This window comes from Abrus precatorius, unplaced genomic scaffold, assembly GCF_003935025.1.
Source record: "Abrus precatorius isolate BTA unplaced genomic scaffold, Abrus_2018 Scaffold11, whole genome shotgun sequence".
NCBI classification, from domain to species: Eukaryota; Viridiplantae; Streptophyta; class Magnoliopsida; order Fabales; family Fabaceae; genus Abrus; species Abrus precatorius.
The window spans coordinates 25,495,855-25,513,662 of NW_020874303.1; the positions used below are offsets into that span (position 1 = coordinate 25,495,855).

General features: G+C 32.8%; 2 protein-coding genes across 4 annotated transcripts; one reads left to right on the forward strand and one right to left on the reverse strand.

Annotated features, from left to right (window-relative positions):
- Positions 1 to 912: 912 nt before the first annotated feature.
- On the reverse strand, positions 913 to 9,648 carry LOC113855207 (aconitate hydratase, cytoplasmic-like). Of its 3 annotated transcripts, none has more exons than XM_027486744.1 (21): positions 9,162 to 9,560; positions 8,756 to 8,860; positions 8,384 to 8,544; positions 8,191 to 8,283; positions 7,566 to 7,751; positions 7,302 to 7,463; positions 7,005 to 7,149; positions 6,769 to 6,911; positions 6,631 to 6,687; positions 6,456 to 6,535; positions 6,275 to 6,350; positions 5,368 to 5,553; positions 5,007 to 5,074; positions 4,761 to 4,879; positions 4,530 to 4,651; positions 3,392 to 3,490; positions 2,833 to 3,312; positions 2,211 to 2,309; positions 1,874 to 2,116; positions 1,654 to 1,771; positions 913 to 1,288 (listed from the first exon to the last, which is right to left on the reverse strand). In XM_027486744.1, exons 1-20 carry the CDS (start codon positions 9,418 to 9,420, stop codon positions 1,703 to 1,705), a joined length of 2,952 nt encoding a protein of 983 aa, XP_027342545.1. In that variant the 5' UTR covers positions 9,421 to 9,560; the 3' UTR covers positions 913 to 1,288; positions 1,654 to 1,702. The 3 variants fall into 3 exon arrangements, with proteins under 3 accessions (XP_027342545.1, XP_027342543.1, XP_027342546.1); XM_027486745.1 differs by having other exon boundaries at positions 1,208 to 1,284; XM_027486742.1 differs by having other exon boundaries at positions 1,048 to 1,771; positions 9,162 to 9,648.
- Positions 9,649 to 14,437: 4,789 nt separating this feature from the next.
- Positions 14,438 to 15,188, forward strand: LOC113856483. The gene has a single exon (XM_027488314.1). The coding sequence runs from the start codon at positions 14,700 to 14,702 to the stop codon at positions 15,045 to 15,047; it is 348 nt and encodes a 115-aa protein (XP_027344115.1). The 5' UTR covers positions 14,438 to 14,699; the 3' UTR covers positions 15,048 to 15,188.
- Positions 15,189 to 17,808: the final 2,620 nt, after the last annotated feature.

Below are 17,808 nucleotides of genomic sequence, written 5' to 3' on the forward strand. Positions count from 1 at the left end.
CTTAGTTCTTTTCAATCTATTTAAGATGTGTTTGTTTTAGACTAACCACCCCAAACGGACGTTTCTTCTACTCCAAAACAAAACCATGCTTCCTGGGAGCGGGGAACGCGCTGTTCAACAATGTATTTTAATGCACTTATTATTATTATTTTTATATATAAGATAGTTAATTTATTAAAATAGAAAAAAAATAATTATATATAATAAACTTATAATGTACTTTAAAAATATTTATAATAATATTATATACATGTGTGTCCACTTATGGATAATGAGTGTCTTATTAATACAAATTTAATAATAAATAAAAATATAAAAAATTTACAATTGATATATCTGAAATGAATATACATTTCTTATTCTTAAGACAAAAAAAATTATTAGTAGTTGTTTGTTATAAAAAAAAACGTATCAGTTAAAATTCATATAAATTTCACTAAATAAAGTAACTTGGGTTTCATTTCTTATTTAACTTGTCCTTTTTTTCAAGTATCAATGAAATTGATGACATAAATTTTAATCAATAATAATATTTTGAAAAGAGTTTAGTTATTGCTAATTTTTAAAATATATACAGGCACTCGTGTATAGTGTCTTAAATTTGCTGTGTATCAAGGAAATTATTTCTTATAGAAGTAGAAAACAGATCTTCCATGTATTTATTCGCTCTAGACCTCAAATACCTTTGCCGCTATGATTATCCGTAGACAAATTTAACAAGCAAGATCTCTCAGCAAATTATATTTCTTCGTAATTTCATTTTTCTTATTATAAACTTCAATGATTGTTACTGGCACTAATGAGAACAAATGAACATTCGATATCAAGCAATAGGTCATTCACAATTAGTTTTCAGTGAGATAAAAATAATCACTCAACAAAAATATTAATTCTATATAATCTTTTTACCATAGGCTGTCAGATAAGTGTATTTCATTATAATTAAGGATATTTCTCAACTATCAGATTTGTTCCTTTTTAAAACATAAAATTTGTCAATAAATGTTATCTTTTCTAATGTAACTTCTAAACATGTTAGACTCTTGGGGAATTATTTCTCCATTTCAAGAACCTAATTATTCAAAGTTACAATCATTTACCAGGTCACGTAAAAGCAATATTACATACATATTTCTTACATTATTATTTTCTATTTGGAATTAATGATATTTGACATAAAAGTTGCAAATCTAATTTTATTTTTTAGGTTTTCCCGGCCGCATCGCTCTCATTTGACAGAGAACCTCAATGATCTTCCACTTCAGCTCATGTTCGACATTTTGTCTAACTACATTGGCAATTTCAGGGACAGTTAATAGATTATAGTGTAAAATATACACCCAAAAAATTAGTAAACATTATTTCAATACAGTTGTACGAAAATTAAGTGGAATGTTTAAATTAAAAGAATATTCACCACCATCGGCGTGGATCGCATCAGTTCAAAATACAATTGTCCCCATTGTTCAATGGGCACACAACGCACAGTAATAAGAAATCTATAACCAGTGCATTCGATGTTTACTGGTCTAATATAAACACCTGAAGTGTCAAAAAATTTGCCTTCCTAAGAAGGCAGAAGGCATATTCCCAACTTATTGAATTTACTCTCGTTTCCCGTACATTTTATTACCACTCGAAAGGTGTACGTACATGCAGCAGGCAGCGGCAAGGCATTTAACATTTCCCTTCAACGATGACTTCACTGCTTGATGAGGTTCCTGATGACATATGGAAGTATGCCTCCATGGTTAAAGTAAGCAAGTTCCACCTGAAAATACATGGGATGGGCGTTAGTTGCTCAAGACAGAAGAAACCCCATAACAGACCTCAGTTCAAATAAACTTGCATCAACACGGGCAGCTTAAATTACCTCAGTATCAAAGCGAACTGTGCACGTGAAAGATTTTCCAGTGTTAGTTGTTACAGTGACGTCTTGGCCGGGTCTTATCTCGCTGATTTTACTTGGGAGATCAATAGTAAACCGTTCATGACCAGTCAATCCCAATGTGTCAGCGTCCTCGCCAGCTTTGAAGCAAAGAGGAATAATACCCATTCCTACCAAATTACTACGATGAATTCTCTCAAAACTTTTAGCTATCACAGCTTTGACACCCTGAAAAAAAAATGTAAGCGTCATCAAGTACGTTAGGAATATTAATCTCAAACATAGGAAGAAAACCAAATCACAGGCTATATAAAGGACTCACCAAAAGCATGGGACCCTTGGCAGCCCAATCTCTGGAACTTCCACTACCGTATTCAGCTCCAGCCAGCACAATGGTGTCCTGCCCTGCAGACTTGTATCTCTGACATGGAAAAAATTCCAGGGGATCAGAAACTCGGTAGAGCTAAAATCAACGACTTTTATCACATTCCCTAGCACAAAGGTATCCACTTTCTTTTCACAGGAGGAACAAAAAGAAAAGAATATTGTCATTTTCACATTATTCCATTAGGTACCCAATGAATTTAGATCCATGGTCAAGCGAAATGGTGTCCTCATTCCTAAAAGACGAGGTACAATAAATGGAGAGATAGTGTCACAATAACAAGCCTTATAGACATTGCAATAAGTTTTGATTTTGTGGTTTACTATTTCAATTATTTAATAAGCACGAGTGAATAGAGTACACAGAAGCAAGAGAATTCACACCCTAATGCGTATGCTAAAGAAAATTTAGCAACAATTTGCTTCTTCAACAAGATGTTGGCTTAAATTATGGAAAGCAATTTAGGAAAGATCAGGCCAGAAAATATCGTATGAAATAAACAGTCTATCACTTGAATTTTTCAAAGCACTAAGCTATACTTATTTAGTACATCACTCACCTGTGCTGCATCAAACACATAAAGCTTCTCCCCAGTTGGAATGTGAACCGTCTTGGGGCCAACTTCCCCATTCAAGAGTTTGTTAACAAGACGAATGTTGGCAAAAGTTCCCCTTGCCATCACCTCATCATTCCCACGACGACTTCCATAAGAGTTGAAGTCCTTCTGTTGCACCCCACGCTCTAGAAGGAATTTTGCAGCAGGACTGTCCTTGTTAATGCTTCCAGCAGGAGAAATGTGATCAGTAGTGATACTGTCACCAAAACTCAGCAGGCAATAGGCATCTTTCACACCGTGAGCGCCAGGAGGATCCATGGTCATGTCCTTGAAGTATGGAGGTTCATGAATATATGTTGAGTTGGGGTCCCATGAGTACAGGGTCTCAGCAGGAACTTGTAGTTGATTCCACATAGCATTACCCTTGGTAATAGCTTCATATGTACTTCGGAACATGTCAGGCAACACACTGGATTGGACAGCCTAGGAATCAAGTAATGAGAAGTTAATTTTGCTGTACACAGTCAAATCTCTAGAGTAAATTTCACAGACATCATTTTACCGCTGCAATTTCTTCAGTGGATGGCCAAATATCCCTTAAGTAAATATTCTTTCCATCCTTCCCGGTCCCTATTGGTTCCTTTTCAAAGTCAATGTCAACCTGAAAATTTGCCGAAAAAGTATGTGAAGGTTTATCACATTTGAAGTGGAAAAAAATTGATGTATTATAAACTCTAAGGGCCTGTCTGATTGTGAAATGTTTAGTTGTTATTTCTATTTTCACTTTAACTACAAAAATGTCACTTTGTTTCTTATTTTCAATTATTTTAATTGTTTCTTATACAAATCTTTGAGAACAAAAAATAAAATTAAAACAAAGTGATTTTTGTAATTAAAAGTAAAGACAGGAATTGAAAACAAAATGTTTTTCTTCTGGAAGTAAACATGCCCTAAATTTTATCAGCCTTTGATAGAATAGTATATAAAATATGCATCCATACAGCCAACTAAAACAAGATTCTAAATGAAGCTTAATACAGTCAGTAGAACAGTTGACCAAGATATTAATTAGTGTGTAACAAGAGACTCAATGTCAGGAAAAAAATTTTCAAAGCTGCCCTAAACCCTAAACATGCCCTAAATTTTATCAACCTTTGATAGAATAGTACATAAAATATGCATCCATACAACCAACTAAAACAAGATTCTAAATGAAGCTTAATACAGTCAGTAGAACAGTTGACCAAGATATTAATTAGTGTGTAACAAGAGACTCAATGTCAGGAAAAAAAATTTCAAAGCTAGGCCCATAGCCAAGTGTAAGTCAAGAACCTAATTTCTGAATGTAAATATCCAAAAAATGGGATTAAAACAAAGTGTGATAGAAAGAATTGAGAAGAAAAAAAAAACATGTAACAAAGCATTTGAATTTTGAACCAGGCTTGAGTCCAGTAGCATGTAGCAATTTAAATGAAAACACACATAAATGAAGTATATGGACCAGACAATATCATATCAATGCCTGAAATTAGCCTCTAGTAGTTATAACATTTGTTAGTTTTGTTTTTTCTTTCTAATCAAGTCCTTTGGCATCTATTAGTATTAATCTCAAATGAGAGATGATAATGAGACACTATGAAAGAAGCAAGAACCAAAAACCTTTCATATACACATTAGAAATATGAACTAGGCAAACATACTGTGCCAGCAAGAGCATAAGCAACAACTAGAGGTGGCGAGGCAAGGTAGTTAGCTCTTGTCAAGGGATGTACACGGCCCTCAAAATTACGGTTTCCAGACAACACAGCAGCAGCTACAATGTCTGCATGAGACAATATTAGAAATAACTTAGTTTGGCAACAAGACAGAATTGCAAGAATTGCACAGGAATCAGATTCAGTTATTGAAATCATATTTAGAATTTCAACTACCATTTTCGGAGATAGCAGAAGCAACTGATCCATCCAGTTCCCCTGAATTGCCAATACAAGTGGTACAGCCAAATCCAACAATATTGAAACCCTGTTCATTTAGATACTTTTGCAGGCCACTGCCCAAAAATAATAAAAACAAAAACCCAAATTTAGTATATATTTTTCCAAAATTGTGGAGACTGCAGAAGGAAAGAACATTATACAAATTACAGAATTGATATTCATCTCAGAAGTGTGAAATACCTCTGAAGTAGATATTTTGTAACAACCCCAGAGCCTGGAGCAAGACTTGTTTTTACCCATGGCTTGACCTGGCAAACATTGAAGCATCTATAATTACTAACAAGAAAAAGACAACATAAAAGGAATATGCCACATCAATGTAAAGACAATATGTTCACGCCCTTGAGTAGAATGATTTGTCAAAATTAATTTTAATCCATTGAACATGATTGAGAAAAGCAAATAAATTAATCTGAACAAAATAACTTTAGTGGAACGTGGTTTTTCATTGAAAGTTGGAATTGATATTCTAACTTATAAACAAACGAGACCAAAATGTAGTACAATGACAGTTTCTTGCATATTTATTTTGGTGCCTAACCTGCAAACCTAGCTCATGAGCTTTTTTGGCTACGAGACCAGCCCCAAGCATCACACTTGGGTTTGATGTATTTGTACAGCTTGTAATTGCAGCAATCACAACGCTACCATGCTTGAGCTCTGCTGGCTGCCCATGAAAATCAAATTTTGCAACTTTTCCTTGTGCTTCTTTTGGTATAGCAAACCCCTGCATTCAAAGAAAACATGTAGGGTAACTACACTATTGCATGTTTTATGACTGCAAGTCTGCAACTGTCTCAGCAAGTTGAAGGTCTACAACTTGAAACAATCAAAATGACTAATATTAGAAAATGGATCAATTTCTTGCTTTCTAATTATTATAATGCTTACTGGAATTCTGGTACAGTGATCATAGGAAGAAATACAATAGAGACAGGATAACTTTCAGGAAACAGGTGTCACTTAAGGTAATATCGAACAATTTTAGATCCAAGCTTCAAGAAATCCAAGGTTAATTTCTTTTCTATTGACATAATGATGCCATTTCATCTATCCTTCCCAGACCCAGTGGGACCCATTTGACGGGAGCCTCAAGCACTGGGTCACCCCTTTTATAATGATGCCTTTTAATTGTTCAAGTTTCCAGAAACAAAGTCATTTCATTTGCTAAACAATACACCAATCAGTGTAAGATAATTTAAACTTTCTTTGGGGATGATCATTTCAGGTATACCTGATACTACTTCAAGTCACCACAGGCGCAAACAAAAAGTGATGCTAAACCCAGTGAGCATTTTAACACAAAAGCAACCAAATGAGCAGAAGTATCATTTTTGCTTTAAACAAATGATTGAGTCAAGCAAATGCAAGATATGATGATAAACTACAAAATCATCTTATCAGGAGATAATATGAGAAAAATATCTAATCACCACAGCATCACTAACCTTAAATCCCACTTTGTTATCAAGACACGCATGCCAATCAGATTTCATTTCTTTCAAAGGCACCCGATCATGAGGTCTGAAAAGAGCATCATTCACTATGAATTATCACAAATGATAAAACAGAAATTTTTAAACCAACAATCAACTACAAGAAATGTCACGCAAAAGAGAAGTGTCTTACCTCTTTGGTCCTGAGATACATGGTTCAACTTCGTTAAGGTTCAACTCAAGATAGGATGAATACACTCTATCTACTTGAGGCTGCATTTCCAGAAAATAAATTAATGCTCCATACCCTTAATACAGATACACGGTTGTTCTGTTCAAAAAGAGTGCATAGGATATTCTAGTATTACCTCATTATAGTCAACAAACAATTTGTTTGCCCTGAGATAGGCCTCTATCATTGCCACCTATATTCAGTTAAAAACGAAGGTCAAGTAACCCTACAAGCATTTCACATCATTGGAAATAATAAATGTGTTCATACTCACAGTCTCATCACTTCTTCCAGTTAACTTGAGGTATTGTAATGTAACATGATCTACAGGGAAGAAGCCCATGGTTGCCCCATACTCTGGAGACATATTGGCAATAGTGGCCCTGTCAGCTAATGATAACTCACCCATACCATCACCTAAACAACAAAAACCACGAAAACTGGAAATCAGCTGGAACAGACAAGCACAAACTGAAGAAAAAAGGATGTAATAAAAGAGAACTTAATTACCATAAAATTCAACAAATTTCCCTACAACTCCATGTTTCCTAAGCATTTGGGTCACAGTTAGAACCAAGTCAGTTGCTGTAACACCATTGCGCAATTTTCCAGATAGCTTGAACCCAACAACACCAGGTAAAACCATGCTCATAGGCTGTTATTATCACAGAACGCAGCATTAGGATCACGACCGTAGCTGAATTGCTCAATGTGCTTATTTTAAGATAAAGGATACAAACATGTAATTCTAAAGAGTAGATCATCAGCATTCATTAAATATAAGTCAAAATTCAGAAGTAAATATACCTGGCCAAGCATTGTTGCCTCTGCTTCAATACCCCCAACACCCCATCCAGCAACTCCAAGCCCATCTATCATTGTTGTATGTGAATCAGTCCCAACCACACTGTCAGGGTAAAGCAAGCCCTCATTGTTGAAAACAACACGTCCAAGATATTCAAGATTGACCTGGAATTTAAAACATCATAAGTCCCAGTATTAACAACCAAAATAACAACTACAAAAAATTTATTCCATGACATCACTTTAAACGTCTTATTCTGAACTTACCTGATGTACTATACCAGAACCAGGAGGAACAACGAGCATGTTACGGAAAGCATTTGACCCCCATTTAAGAAAAGCAAATCTCTCCTTGTTTCTCTGGAACTCAAGCTCCATATTGGCCTGCACTGCATTCTCTGACCTTGTTACATCAACTTGAACTGAATGATCAATGACAAGATCAACAGGAACCTGGCAACAATTATAGATCAGTGTCAGAGCCACTTATACTATAGCAAACATAACATATAGGGAAAATAAGGTCGAGGGGGTTGTTTGAGAAACTCCTCCAAAACACAATAACTGGTTAGTTTTAAAATTGGGTTTTATAATTACTCAAATTATGAAGACATAGGTATGGTCCATTTTTAAGTGAAAAAAATCATGTATTAAAATAAAAGTTATATAGATATATAGAAGTTACAGCAGCACACTTTCATCTGCCATTATACACGGAACTCAACTTCTTTAATGTGTATCAAAAAATTATTACAGAAGTAATTATGAGTTCAAGGCACATATGTCACCCCATAACGCATACTTAAAAGGTTGAAATGTCTTTCTTAAGTAATTGCTATCAACGACTTCACAGAAAATAAAAGCACAGGAAAATTATAAGAATGACGTATACCAGAGGGTTGATCTTATTAGAATCACTGCCAAGCTTATTCATAGCATCACGCATGCAAGCCAGGTCAACAACAGCTGGGACTCCAGTAAAATCCTGTGGAGAGGAGGGAAAGGGGTCAAAGAAAACGCAAATTACTTCATATCACTCATCCATGACAACAACTCTTCGATGCATCAAGAATTAAATGACATACCTGCAGTAGAACACGAGCAGGCTTGAAGGGAATCTCAACTTGCTTCACAGCAGAGTTTTCCCAGTCAATAATCTTCTCAACATCTTGTTTAGTAACTTGGAAATTGTCACAATTACGAATGGCAGATTCAAGGAGAATTCTGATGGAGTACGGTAGCCTATCTGTCAAACACCCACAAAGTTGACGCCATCAGCAACCAACATAAAAGCAAGAAAAATGTACTATTCTAAAGGTGACACCGGTCCTTCATCAGACAGATGATGATGGAACGAAATCCACCAACACGACATATTTTAACCAAAATTCCAGTGAATGAAAACAACAGCAAGATTTATACCACGGAAAAAAAGCCAAACTAAGCTAGCAAATTACCAATTCTCGGATCGTTGAGAGAAGGAAGGCTGTAGAACTTTCCAAACTCGCCACCACCAGGCTTAGGGAGACTCGTCAAGTTTCCCTTGTAAGGATTTTCACCAGCTGCAATGGCGCTTATGTCAGATGACCAATCAGAACACGAAATTCAGCAACACATGTTAAAAACTAAACTACATATCACAAATTCATACGGAGAGGTTAATCAGATAAACTAAATCACACTCCCTACGTCCCATAGATAATCAAACGGATGATTCCAAAAACATAAAAACAAAGCAAAACGGAATTCACATTTTACATTTGACCGGAAAACTGGCTGAAATGAACAGTTCTTAGCTGGACAAAGCAGATCAAATAAACGAACAACATAATTCCAATATTACGGGAGTGAAGGATGAAGTACCAGCAGTGGCAATCTTGCGGTGAAAACGTTCGATGAGGGGAACGGCGACGGCTCTGATCTGAGGGCGGAGGCCTAGCGGAGACCTCCAATCGAGGCCGTGTCTCCATCGGGGGACAGCGGAGCTGAAGGAGCGTGCGGCGGAGGAGGAGCCGAGAGATCGGTGAGGAGAGGAGCGAGCGAAGGTTCTAGAAAGAGATGCAGAAGAAGAGAAGAGCTTGGCCCTGGATGCTCTTAGGAGCGAAGAAGTAGTAGAGGCCATGATCAAGCATTCGAATGAGAGAGCGATAGAGAGTAGTCAGAGGCGTGTGGAAAGCGAATGTATACTTGGGCTCCTTCTAGAAGAAAATAACGGTGCCTCGACTTTTCTATTGTTACAAGACCCCCAAGGAATACCCATTTTATTGAGACCCAAACCTGTTCCTGTGCGGATGTCTCCACGCTCTGCAATCCTCACGTCCAATCACGAAAAAATTACAAATTCAATTTTGATTTTATTATTTCACATGCTTACTTTTTATATACATATTCTTTCCATAATATATTATTTTAAATTCCCGGTTCGTGCTTCGAATTCATTAGGCAAATTTTGCCAAGTTTCCCCAAGTGGCGAGGTCAAGTTGTCTCGTTCAACTATTCGCATCCCTGGCGAGAAAGCTACACCGTATTCTTATTATTAGCCCTCTAAGGCTAACGAATCATTCCACGTGCCATCACCATCTTTGATTTTTCATTCTCGTTCTCACTGCAACGAATTATTCTTTTTTATTATATAATATTTTATCGTCGTGTCAATGTTCACCTCACTTTCAGTAATATTTCGTTATTCGTGTCAATATTTTAGTTTTATAGTATTGTTTTTTTCCCACCGTAAGTTCCACCTCACTTAATCAGAATCGCGACGCAAGTGCCGGATGTGCCTCATGTTATTCAACGCGCGAGGACGGAATGGCGCGGGTCGATGGTGAGCCATGCACCTGCAATGTACGATAGTTTGTTTTGGTTTACTTATCGTGTCTTGAGGGTTATTTTTCGGTCCATGTCTAAAAGAGTTTCAGAAAGTACGAAAATATTCAGCCATCGAAGCAGACCAAGAATAAATACTCGGCGGTAGGCCCAGCGCAAACATTGACGATTCCAAGGCAAACATTTTTGGTTATTTTATAAAAATAAATAATAAAAGACGGATGATTTTCTTACCCAAAAAAAAGGATATGTTTGAATAAAGTTTCTTCAGACAAAAAATTAAATATTTGCGGATCATGCTATATTAGCTAGCTAATAAAGAACGATGAATGCATATTATTAGTTATTTTTAATTACTTAAAAATTTGTATCGAATTTTTTTATAAATAAAATAAATAATTTTAAAATAATTTTTCTATTTACTTAGTGTTTTACATATTATGTTTTATTAAAAAAAAAACGTAAGAAACACAAATACCTTATATAACATGTGTGTGTGCGTGTAAGACTAAAAATGAGTAAATAAGTTAAAAATTCATTCGTGAAAATTCAAATTTCAGTAGACGACGGGTATCGGATATACTATAAGAGATTAGTTTTTTATAAAGTAATAAATTATTATTCAAACTATTTTCAGAAAAAAAATGCTTATACATGAAATCTAACTACATTTCAACAAAACTATTTCTTCTAAAATATATTTATAAAAAATTCAATATATGAGATTGGTTTGCTCCCTCCTTGTTTATTAATAGATTGTTTGGGAGGAGGGATTTTTTTCAGATAAAAAAGAAAGAAAGTCATGTTTTTTAATTTTAAATTAAAAGATTTGTATATTATTTATTATCAAAATGATAATAAATACATACTTGATATATTAAGATTTTGTTGATATATTATTTTATATATTTAATTTTAAAAATATCCTCTCTCCTCCTTCCTTCTAAAATCTCTCTAAATGGTGCCACCCATTTTTAATAAAGGAACTTTCAGCGGAGAACATTCGAACCAATTTGCATTTTGCTTCTTGGACATCCAAAGTCATTAACCTGTTTCCTCTATGAAAAATGCATTTTATTTTGAATTTGAACTCTCTCTCTCTCTCTCTCTCTCTCTCTATATATATATATATATATATATATATATATATATATATATATAGTCTTTAGACTTATAGTTTCCTATAAAATAATATAGAAGTGCAGAATGCATGTTTTCTTTTTTTACAAATAATTTTCCTCTCACAAGTATCTCGTCTCTTATGTCGTACATGTAGTGGTCAGTTGGGAAAAAAGTAAGTAATTTCAATATAGAGATGTGCTACACACTAAATATTGATTCATGGAAATTTTTAATGTGAGTGCAGCAAAAACAACATACATTTAGAGCTGGAAAAATGAGCATGTCCGAACCCGAATTGATCGTTTAGTATGGTCCTAGTTAACTGGGTGGCATTTTTTTTACGAATGTTTTGTTTAACTCTTATTTCTTGCGTGACGATAAGGAGGAAAAATATGTATAAACGATGGGTTAGAGAAATCGTTTGCTTGTTCCTAATTCTTAGCTGCTATTTCAGAAAAAAACATTTTTATATATAAAGCAAAGTTACATCATACTAATTTAAAGCCTCCAAGTTTTATAATATTTTGTGTTTGACTAAATCTGTCGTCTTGAATAATACTTTCACAAAACAACACAATAAAAGTTAAACAAAACACTCGAATTGATATTGCCTCTCAGCAATATATGTCATATTTGATGTAAACCATTTTAATCAAGTTTGGAAGAACGAGAGTTCATGGATAATTGGACCATCGAAGTTTAAAAAAAAATAAAAATGAGGACCGTGAATGGGCCACGTAGACAACATTCTGTGCCTAAACCGTCACATGAAAACATTACAGACGATCGTGAATGGGCCATGTAGACATTATTCATTGCCACATGCTTTATATTACTTAATATTATCATTTTGCAAGATAAATATAAAATATGATGAGTTATATAAAAGTGATAAAATTTCACTCCTGTCATAATTTAATGTATTTATTGTTAAATTTTTTAGATATATATTCTAAACATTGTACGTTTGATTTGTTTTAAAAAATAAAAATAACATGGACAATGTCTAATGATAAAATTAATGAAAAATGACAAATAATAGTAGTGATGTTAAAAGGTGTTTGGTGATAACAAATGTTAAGTGATAATAAACAATATCAAGTCATTATAAGAATAAAAAATAATTAATAATTGTAACAACAATAATAGTAGTGTCTTAGTAGACAAATAAGTGATAATATTTGTAATCAAGAGCATTATGCAGTGTAACAGTGGTAAAGGATGCTAAATTACAATAATAAAGCTAAGATTATTGGGTGGTAGTATCATTAGGATTTTGAGGGTATTGGTAACAGAGTAGAATTGTAGTATTAGGCAATAGTAGTAGAAATGAGCGGTACTAAGTGACAAGGATGAATGATTTAAAATAATAAAAACAGTGATTAAAGGTGGTAAAAGCCAAGTAATACTAACGAAGGTGAGTAAATGTGTTGACTGGTTATAATAACATGGATTATCAAGTGAGAACGTTGGTTGATAATTAGGGTTATAACATCAATGATGAAAAGAGGTTGAGTGATAACCACAATAATATGAATTTTAAGATAAAACAATGAGATTTTTGTCGATAATGTTAATATATAACAGAGCGATGAAGGTTAAATAATGACAACAACATTGTTAATAAAAGTTTATCAGTAACAATGACAATAATAAATGGTTCCAATGAATGGAAAAAGAACAAAAATATTCATCATGTTTACTCATTTATAAATTAACACTCATTTTAGCGTATATTTTATTTTAAACTATTTTTTCAATCATAAATTACAATATGTTTTTAAGCCCAAATGATTAAAATCATGATTGTCTCTGGTCCAAGAAAAATTCATTTTTCACTGATTAATAATATATATATATATATTATATATATATATATATTAATAATAGCTTTGTCTTAAAGTTATTTAAACTTAAATATATAATCATTAATAGTATATATTAAAACGATAAAAATTGTAATAAAATTACAATATATTTTAATATTTTATCACAGTGTTAATTTTTTTAATTAAATATCAATAACTAATATATATTAATAATCATGAAATTAAATTTTAATACTTTTACAAGTTAATTTTAAATGTAAATAAAAATAATACAATATATTTAAGTGCAATAAAGCATATAGTGAGTTTATTTGAAAAAAAATTGCAAGAAAATACAAAAAATAGATAAAAGTAATTGATTATACAATTTATAGTTTACTATAATATGATACGTTTTATTAATTAATTAATTAATTAATATAGTTTTATTAATTAAATTTTGAAAAAATCATATGTTAAGTTAAAATAATTATTTATAAATTGATCTATATAATTTATGTATATAAAATATATTTTTTATAACACAAATTATGAAAAATTAAAAAAATTAAATATAAAAATATAATACTCAATTTTAAAATACTAAAAACAAAAGAAATAAAATTTTACTAGGATTAGAAATTAAATTAATAGAAATACAAGATTAAAAATAACATATATTCTAACTAAGAAATTATATAAAATACGAAGGATGTTAACATTCACTTTTAACATTTATTTTAAATAATTATTAATAATAAAAGAATATATAAAAACGTATATATGATTTTTTATACAACTTTAACTGATATTTGATTCTATAACAAATATGCATTACTTTTTCTATACTTAAATCCACTCTTAATGAGTTTTAACAAAATTTATAAAATTTTAACGATAGTACATATTTTATCACAAAAATGGAAGGACTAAATATATAAATTATTAAAAACTTCACTTTCAAGGGAAACAATATGACTTACAAGGTATTGTGTTTTTACAAGACTAAACACATTTTATTTTACTTTTTTATGTCAAAATATTTACTTATTTTTGAAAAAAATTTAGAAAATTATTAAAAATTATTTAATATTTTATTTTTCATAAGAAATATTTTTAAAATATTTAATTTAATCATATACTAAAATATAATCATAATCGACAATTAAAGTTGAAAAATTTGAAGTATTCAGTCCATTCAAGCTAGTCCATCAGAAGTAGCAGGTTATTCAATTCATAATGAAAATATTTTTACCTATAACGGTGCCACTTAAATTTATCTAATTTACTTTCCTAAGAGAAAAAAAAAAGGTACAGTCCAAGAGGAAAAAAAATAAAAAATAGAAAGTGCAAAAATGAAGTGTGTTGACGAATACTGTCGCGAAAAGAAAAAAAAAAAAAAAAGGAAGGAAGGAAGGAGGCAAAAACAGAAAGATGTTAAAATCCCGCCTCCTTGAGCCTCTGTTTTGAAACCCTCACCCAACCCCGCTCTTCCCCCTTTCCCGCCTCTCCCCCACTCCTTAAAATCCCTAACCTCTCATTCTCCATTTTAACACCATTTCCAACCTCTCTCTCGATCTCTCGCTCTCTTTCTCCCTCTCCCGCCGATTCTCGCTTCTCACTTACATCCACTTTCTAAGACGCCATGAACCGTAGAACCAGACCATCCATACCTCACCATTTTCACAAGTACCTCAAGCCTGGTGCTCTCGCTCGAATCCGAGACTCTCGAATCAGCGCCAGATCTCACCGTCTCAACTCCCTCTCTCAGATCCCTCCATCCTCGCCGCTCACTAACGCCGACGAGCCTCAGGTCAACGCCGTCGACGCCGGCTTTCCTTTCTTCGTCGCCAGGATCTACGGCCCACGCTGCCCGCAGCGGAAGAAACTCATGGCTGCTAAGTCCATTCTCTTCGTTCCTGTGAATCCTTCCCCGGACTCGCCCGATCTGGTTGTTGACTCGTTCGCCAGTGACCTTCTCGTCGCGAATTGAATTCTCTTATTCGGAAAAAAGGCTGAAGCGATTCTTCTGTCTTAGGATGTAGAGCAGTTTAGATGTGCAGATGTAGCACTTTTGTTGAATTGTGTGAAAAACTTACTCAGATAGGGGTGAAATTAATAAAGTGAAATCACATTTCATATTCAGTTCATGGTATTAATTATGCCTGCGTTGATGTTTTTCCTGTGGTGGTGCTTTCGTTTAATGCTTATTAGATTATATAATTCTCGTGAAAATATGGAAATTGGTATCTCCAATTTCAGTATGTTTCGCGATGTAGATCCTACTTACGGATGCAATAATGCAGGCATTTGCTTGTTTTAACATTAACATTTGCATGTTAAATTTATTGTTCAGGGACTTTGTCGTAGGTTAGAGGCTTGCGGGACTGTTCATTAATCCTTTAGTTCGTGATTTTTGCCTCCGTACTGTGATTTATTAATGCTAACTTTATTACGGTTCTGTTTCAATAGCAGTTAACGTGTTACTTTGGTGTGCTGCATGTGTGATGTTAGTGATTTACTTTTTTGTGTTTCTAGTGAAGTAGTAAATAGTAATGTTCTTGTTTGTTAATCTGATACGAAAGATTGTTAGACATGGAATGTTTTGGTTAGAGGTCCTGTTAATAATCTGTTTTCAATTTTATTCTTTATGTAGTTCTGTTGGGTGTTTATTTATTAAATCCTTTCTAAGCATGTTTTACTTGGCATATGCATTTATTTCTTCACAAGTAGTTAAATTAATGCACAAATTAACTGTTCCTGGAGATTTCTAGTTGACGAATTGATATTTGGTGCTGATTTTGCAAGCATGGCAGGTTGATTTTTATTTTTATTTTTTGACAAATTAACTGTTTCATTTCCTAAATATACAGAGGTAAAGGGACAATGTGGTCTTAGTTACAGATGCAAGGTTTAATTGACTGCTGACATCTGATAAATAATATTGCTTATGAAACGAATGAATATATTTAGTTAGTCTGTATTCTGGAAGTTGTTAAACATGGATCGTGCAAAGGAAGAAGCGATTTTGCTCATATAGCCAGATTAATCACCTAAGGCATGGTTTATAGTTTGAACTTTGAAATAGACGAGTAACTTGAACTTCAAATAGATAATTTACCTTTCCAGCCAATCTAAACTTGATGTTTGTTTAACAAGTAACTGTCTTATGATGCGTCTGATCTGTTACTGACTTATTGCTGCTTAGCATGATAGTGACTCGAGGATATCATTATGTGCATCATATACTTTCCACCATTCTAGAACTTGTTTTGGTTTAGAAGCCATTATCATTATTATAACGAATCTAATTTTAGTACACCATTCACAAAATCTGTCTGAGGGAGACAATTTTCTTTCTAGAATGAATACCTGGTCACTAGATTTTGCTTTTTCTTGGATGCTTCTGCGCGTGGATGAATGTTTTCTAGAAAAAGTTTGTGGCTGGTTTTGCTCTGGTTAGTGTTGCAGTATGATAGGCTGGATTCTCAGTTTAAATGTGAACTTGAGGTCTTTCTGGTTTTAGTGTAACTAAACTGCAGCTACAATTGCTAGTTGGGATTTGAACAGTGTTTTATTTGTTCTTTCAGACGGTAAAACGCTTCACGACCATGTCAGCAGTTAAATGCAAGACACGTTTACATGTTACATATTCAATTTGCTCGGTTTCTTTTGGAGATTGAATCATAATAGTTGCATACTTGTATCATTTGTTTGCATACTTTCTGGATTTCGAGGACTCATAATTGAACAGCCGGATGGTTACTTTGTGTTTTACAAATGAAATTCACTTAATTCTTATATATAAAAAAAATTAGTATACAAAATAAATAAAAGTTTTTTTTATAAGTTGACAAAAAAAATATTAGAATTATTTTTTAAAAACTACTCTTATTTACATTTTTTTTAAAAATTGAAGAGATAATTTATTTATAAAATATAAGAGAAGTTTTATTTTTTATATTATTTTTCTCTTATAATGAATTCCTTAATTGCTTACCTAAATTGGATTTCAAAAATATTTTAGTTCTATTTTCAATTCCTAGCTAATGAAATGAGTTGCGATGCGATATAATATTTTTTTAATGGACAATGAGTGGAGCAAATAAAATTTATTCATTAAATTTAATGACGATTGATTAAAATTAAAATTTTAAATTGCATAACATTTTAAAAATAATTATATAACTATTTACGTGTGGATATATGGTTATGATTTATTATTCTCATATTAATATTCAAAATATTCTTTTCAGTTTGTCTGTTAGATATATGTTTAAGGTTTATTTTTCTCATGTTTCATATTTATTTTTTTATTTTGTTTTATAATGATAATAAAAATTAATTTAATCCTATAAATTGTATTTTTATAATTATGTTTCAAAATAAAAAAATTATCCTACAAAAATTTTTAAAAATATTTTATACATCATTTAAAATGTAATTAAATATTATTAAGAAAGAAAACCCAACATTCACTTCCCCTTAATCTCCTCGCTTTAGTTGAACTCTTTTTACTCGATTAGAACATACTTGGCTCTTTTTTTCCCTCCTTTGATCTCCCATTTGACCAAACGCTTCTCTTCTCCCTCACTTTTCTCTCTCCAACTAAACATACTATCAGACAACTTTATTATATCTATAGACCAGACAATTGGCTAATACTGGGCACGGAAGAAGTCCACAACCTATTAGTTGAAAAATGTTCATTATTAGTACAGAAACACCTTTCTAACCCAAAAAAGTATAGAAAT

Coding starts and splice junctions, on each gene's coding strand:
- LOC113856483 (XM_027488314.1), top strand. CDS start 14,700: ATGAACCGTAGAACCAGACCATCCATACCTCACCATTTTCACAAGTAC.
- LOC113855207 (XM_027486744.1), bottom strand. CDS start 9,420: ATGGCCTCTACTACTTCTTCGCTCCTAAGAGCATCCAGGGCCAAGCTC. Junction 8,861..9,161: donor CCGCAAGATTGCCACTGCTG/GTACTTCATCCT, acceptor GCGCCATTGCAG/CTGGTGAAAATCCTTACAAG. Junction 7,464..7,565: donor GTTCTGGTATAGTACATCAG/GTAAGTTCAGAA, acceptor TTTAAATTCCAG/GTCAATCTTGAATATCTTGG.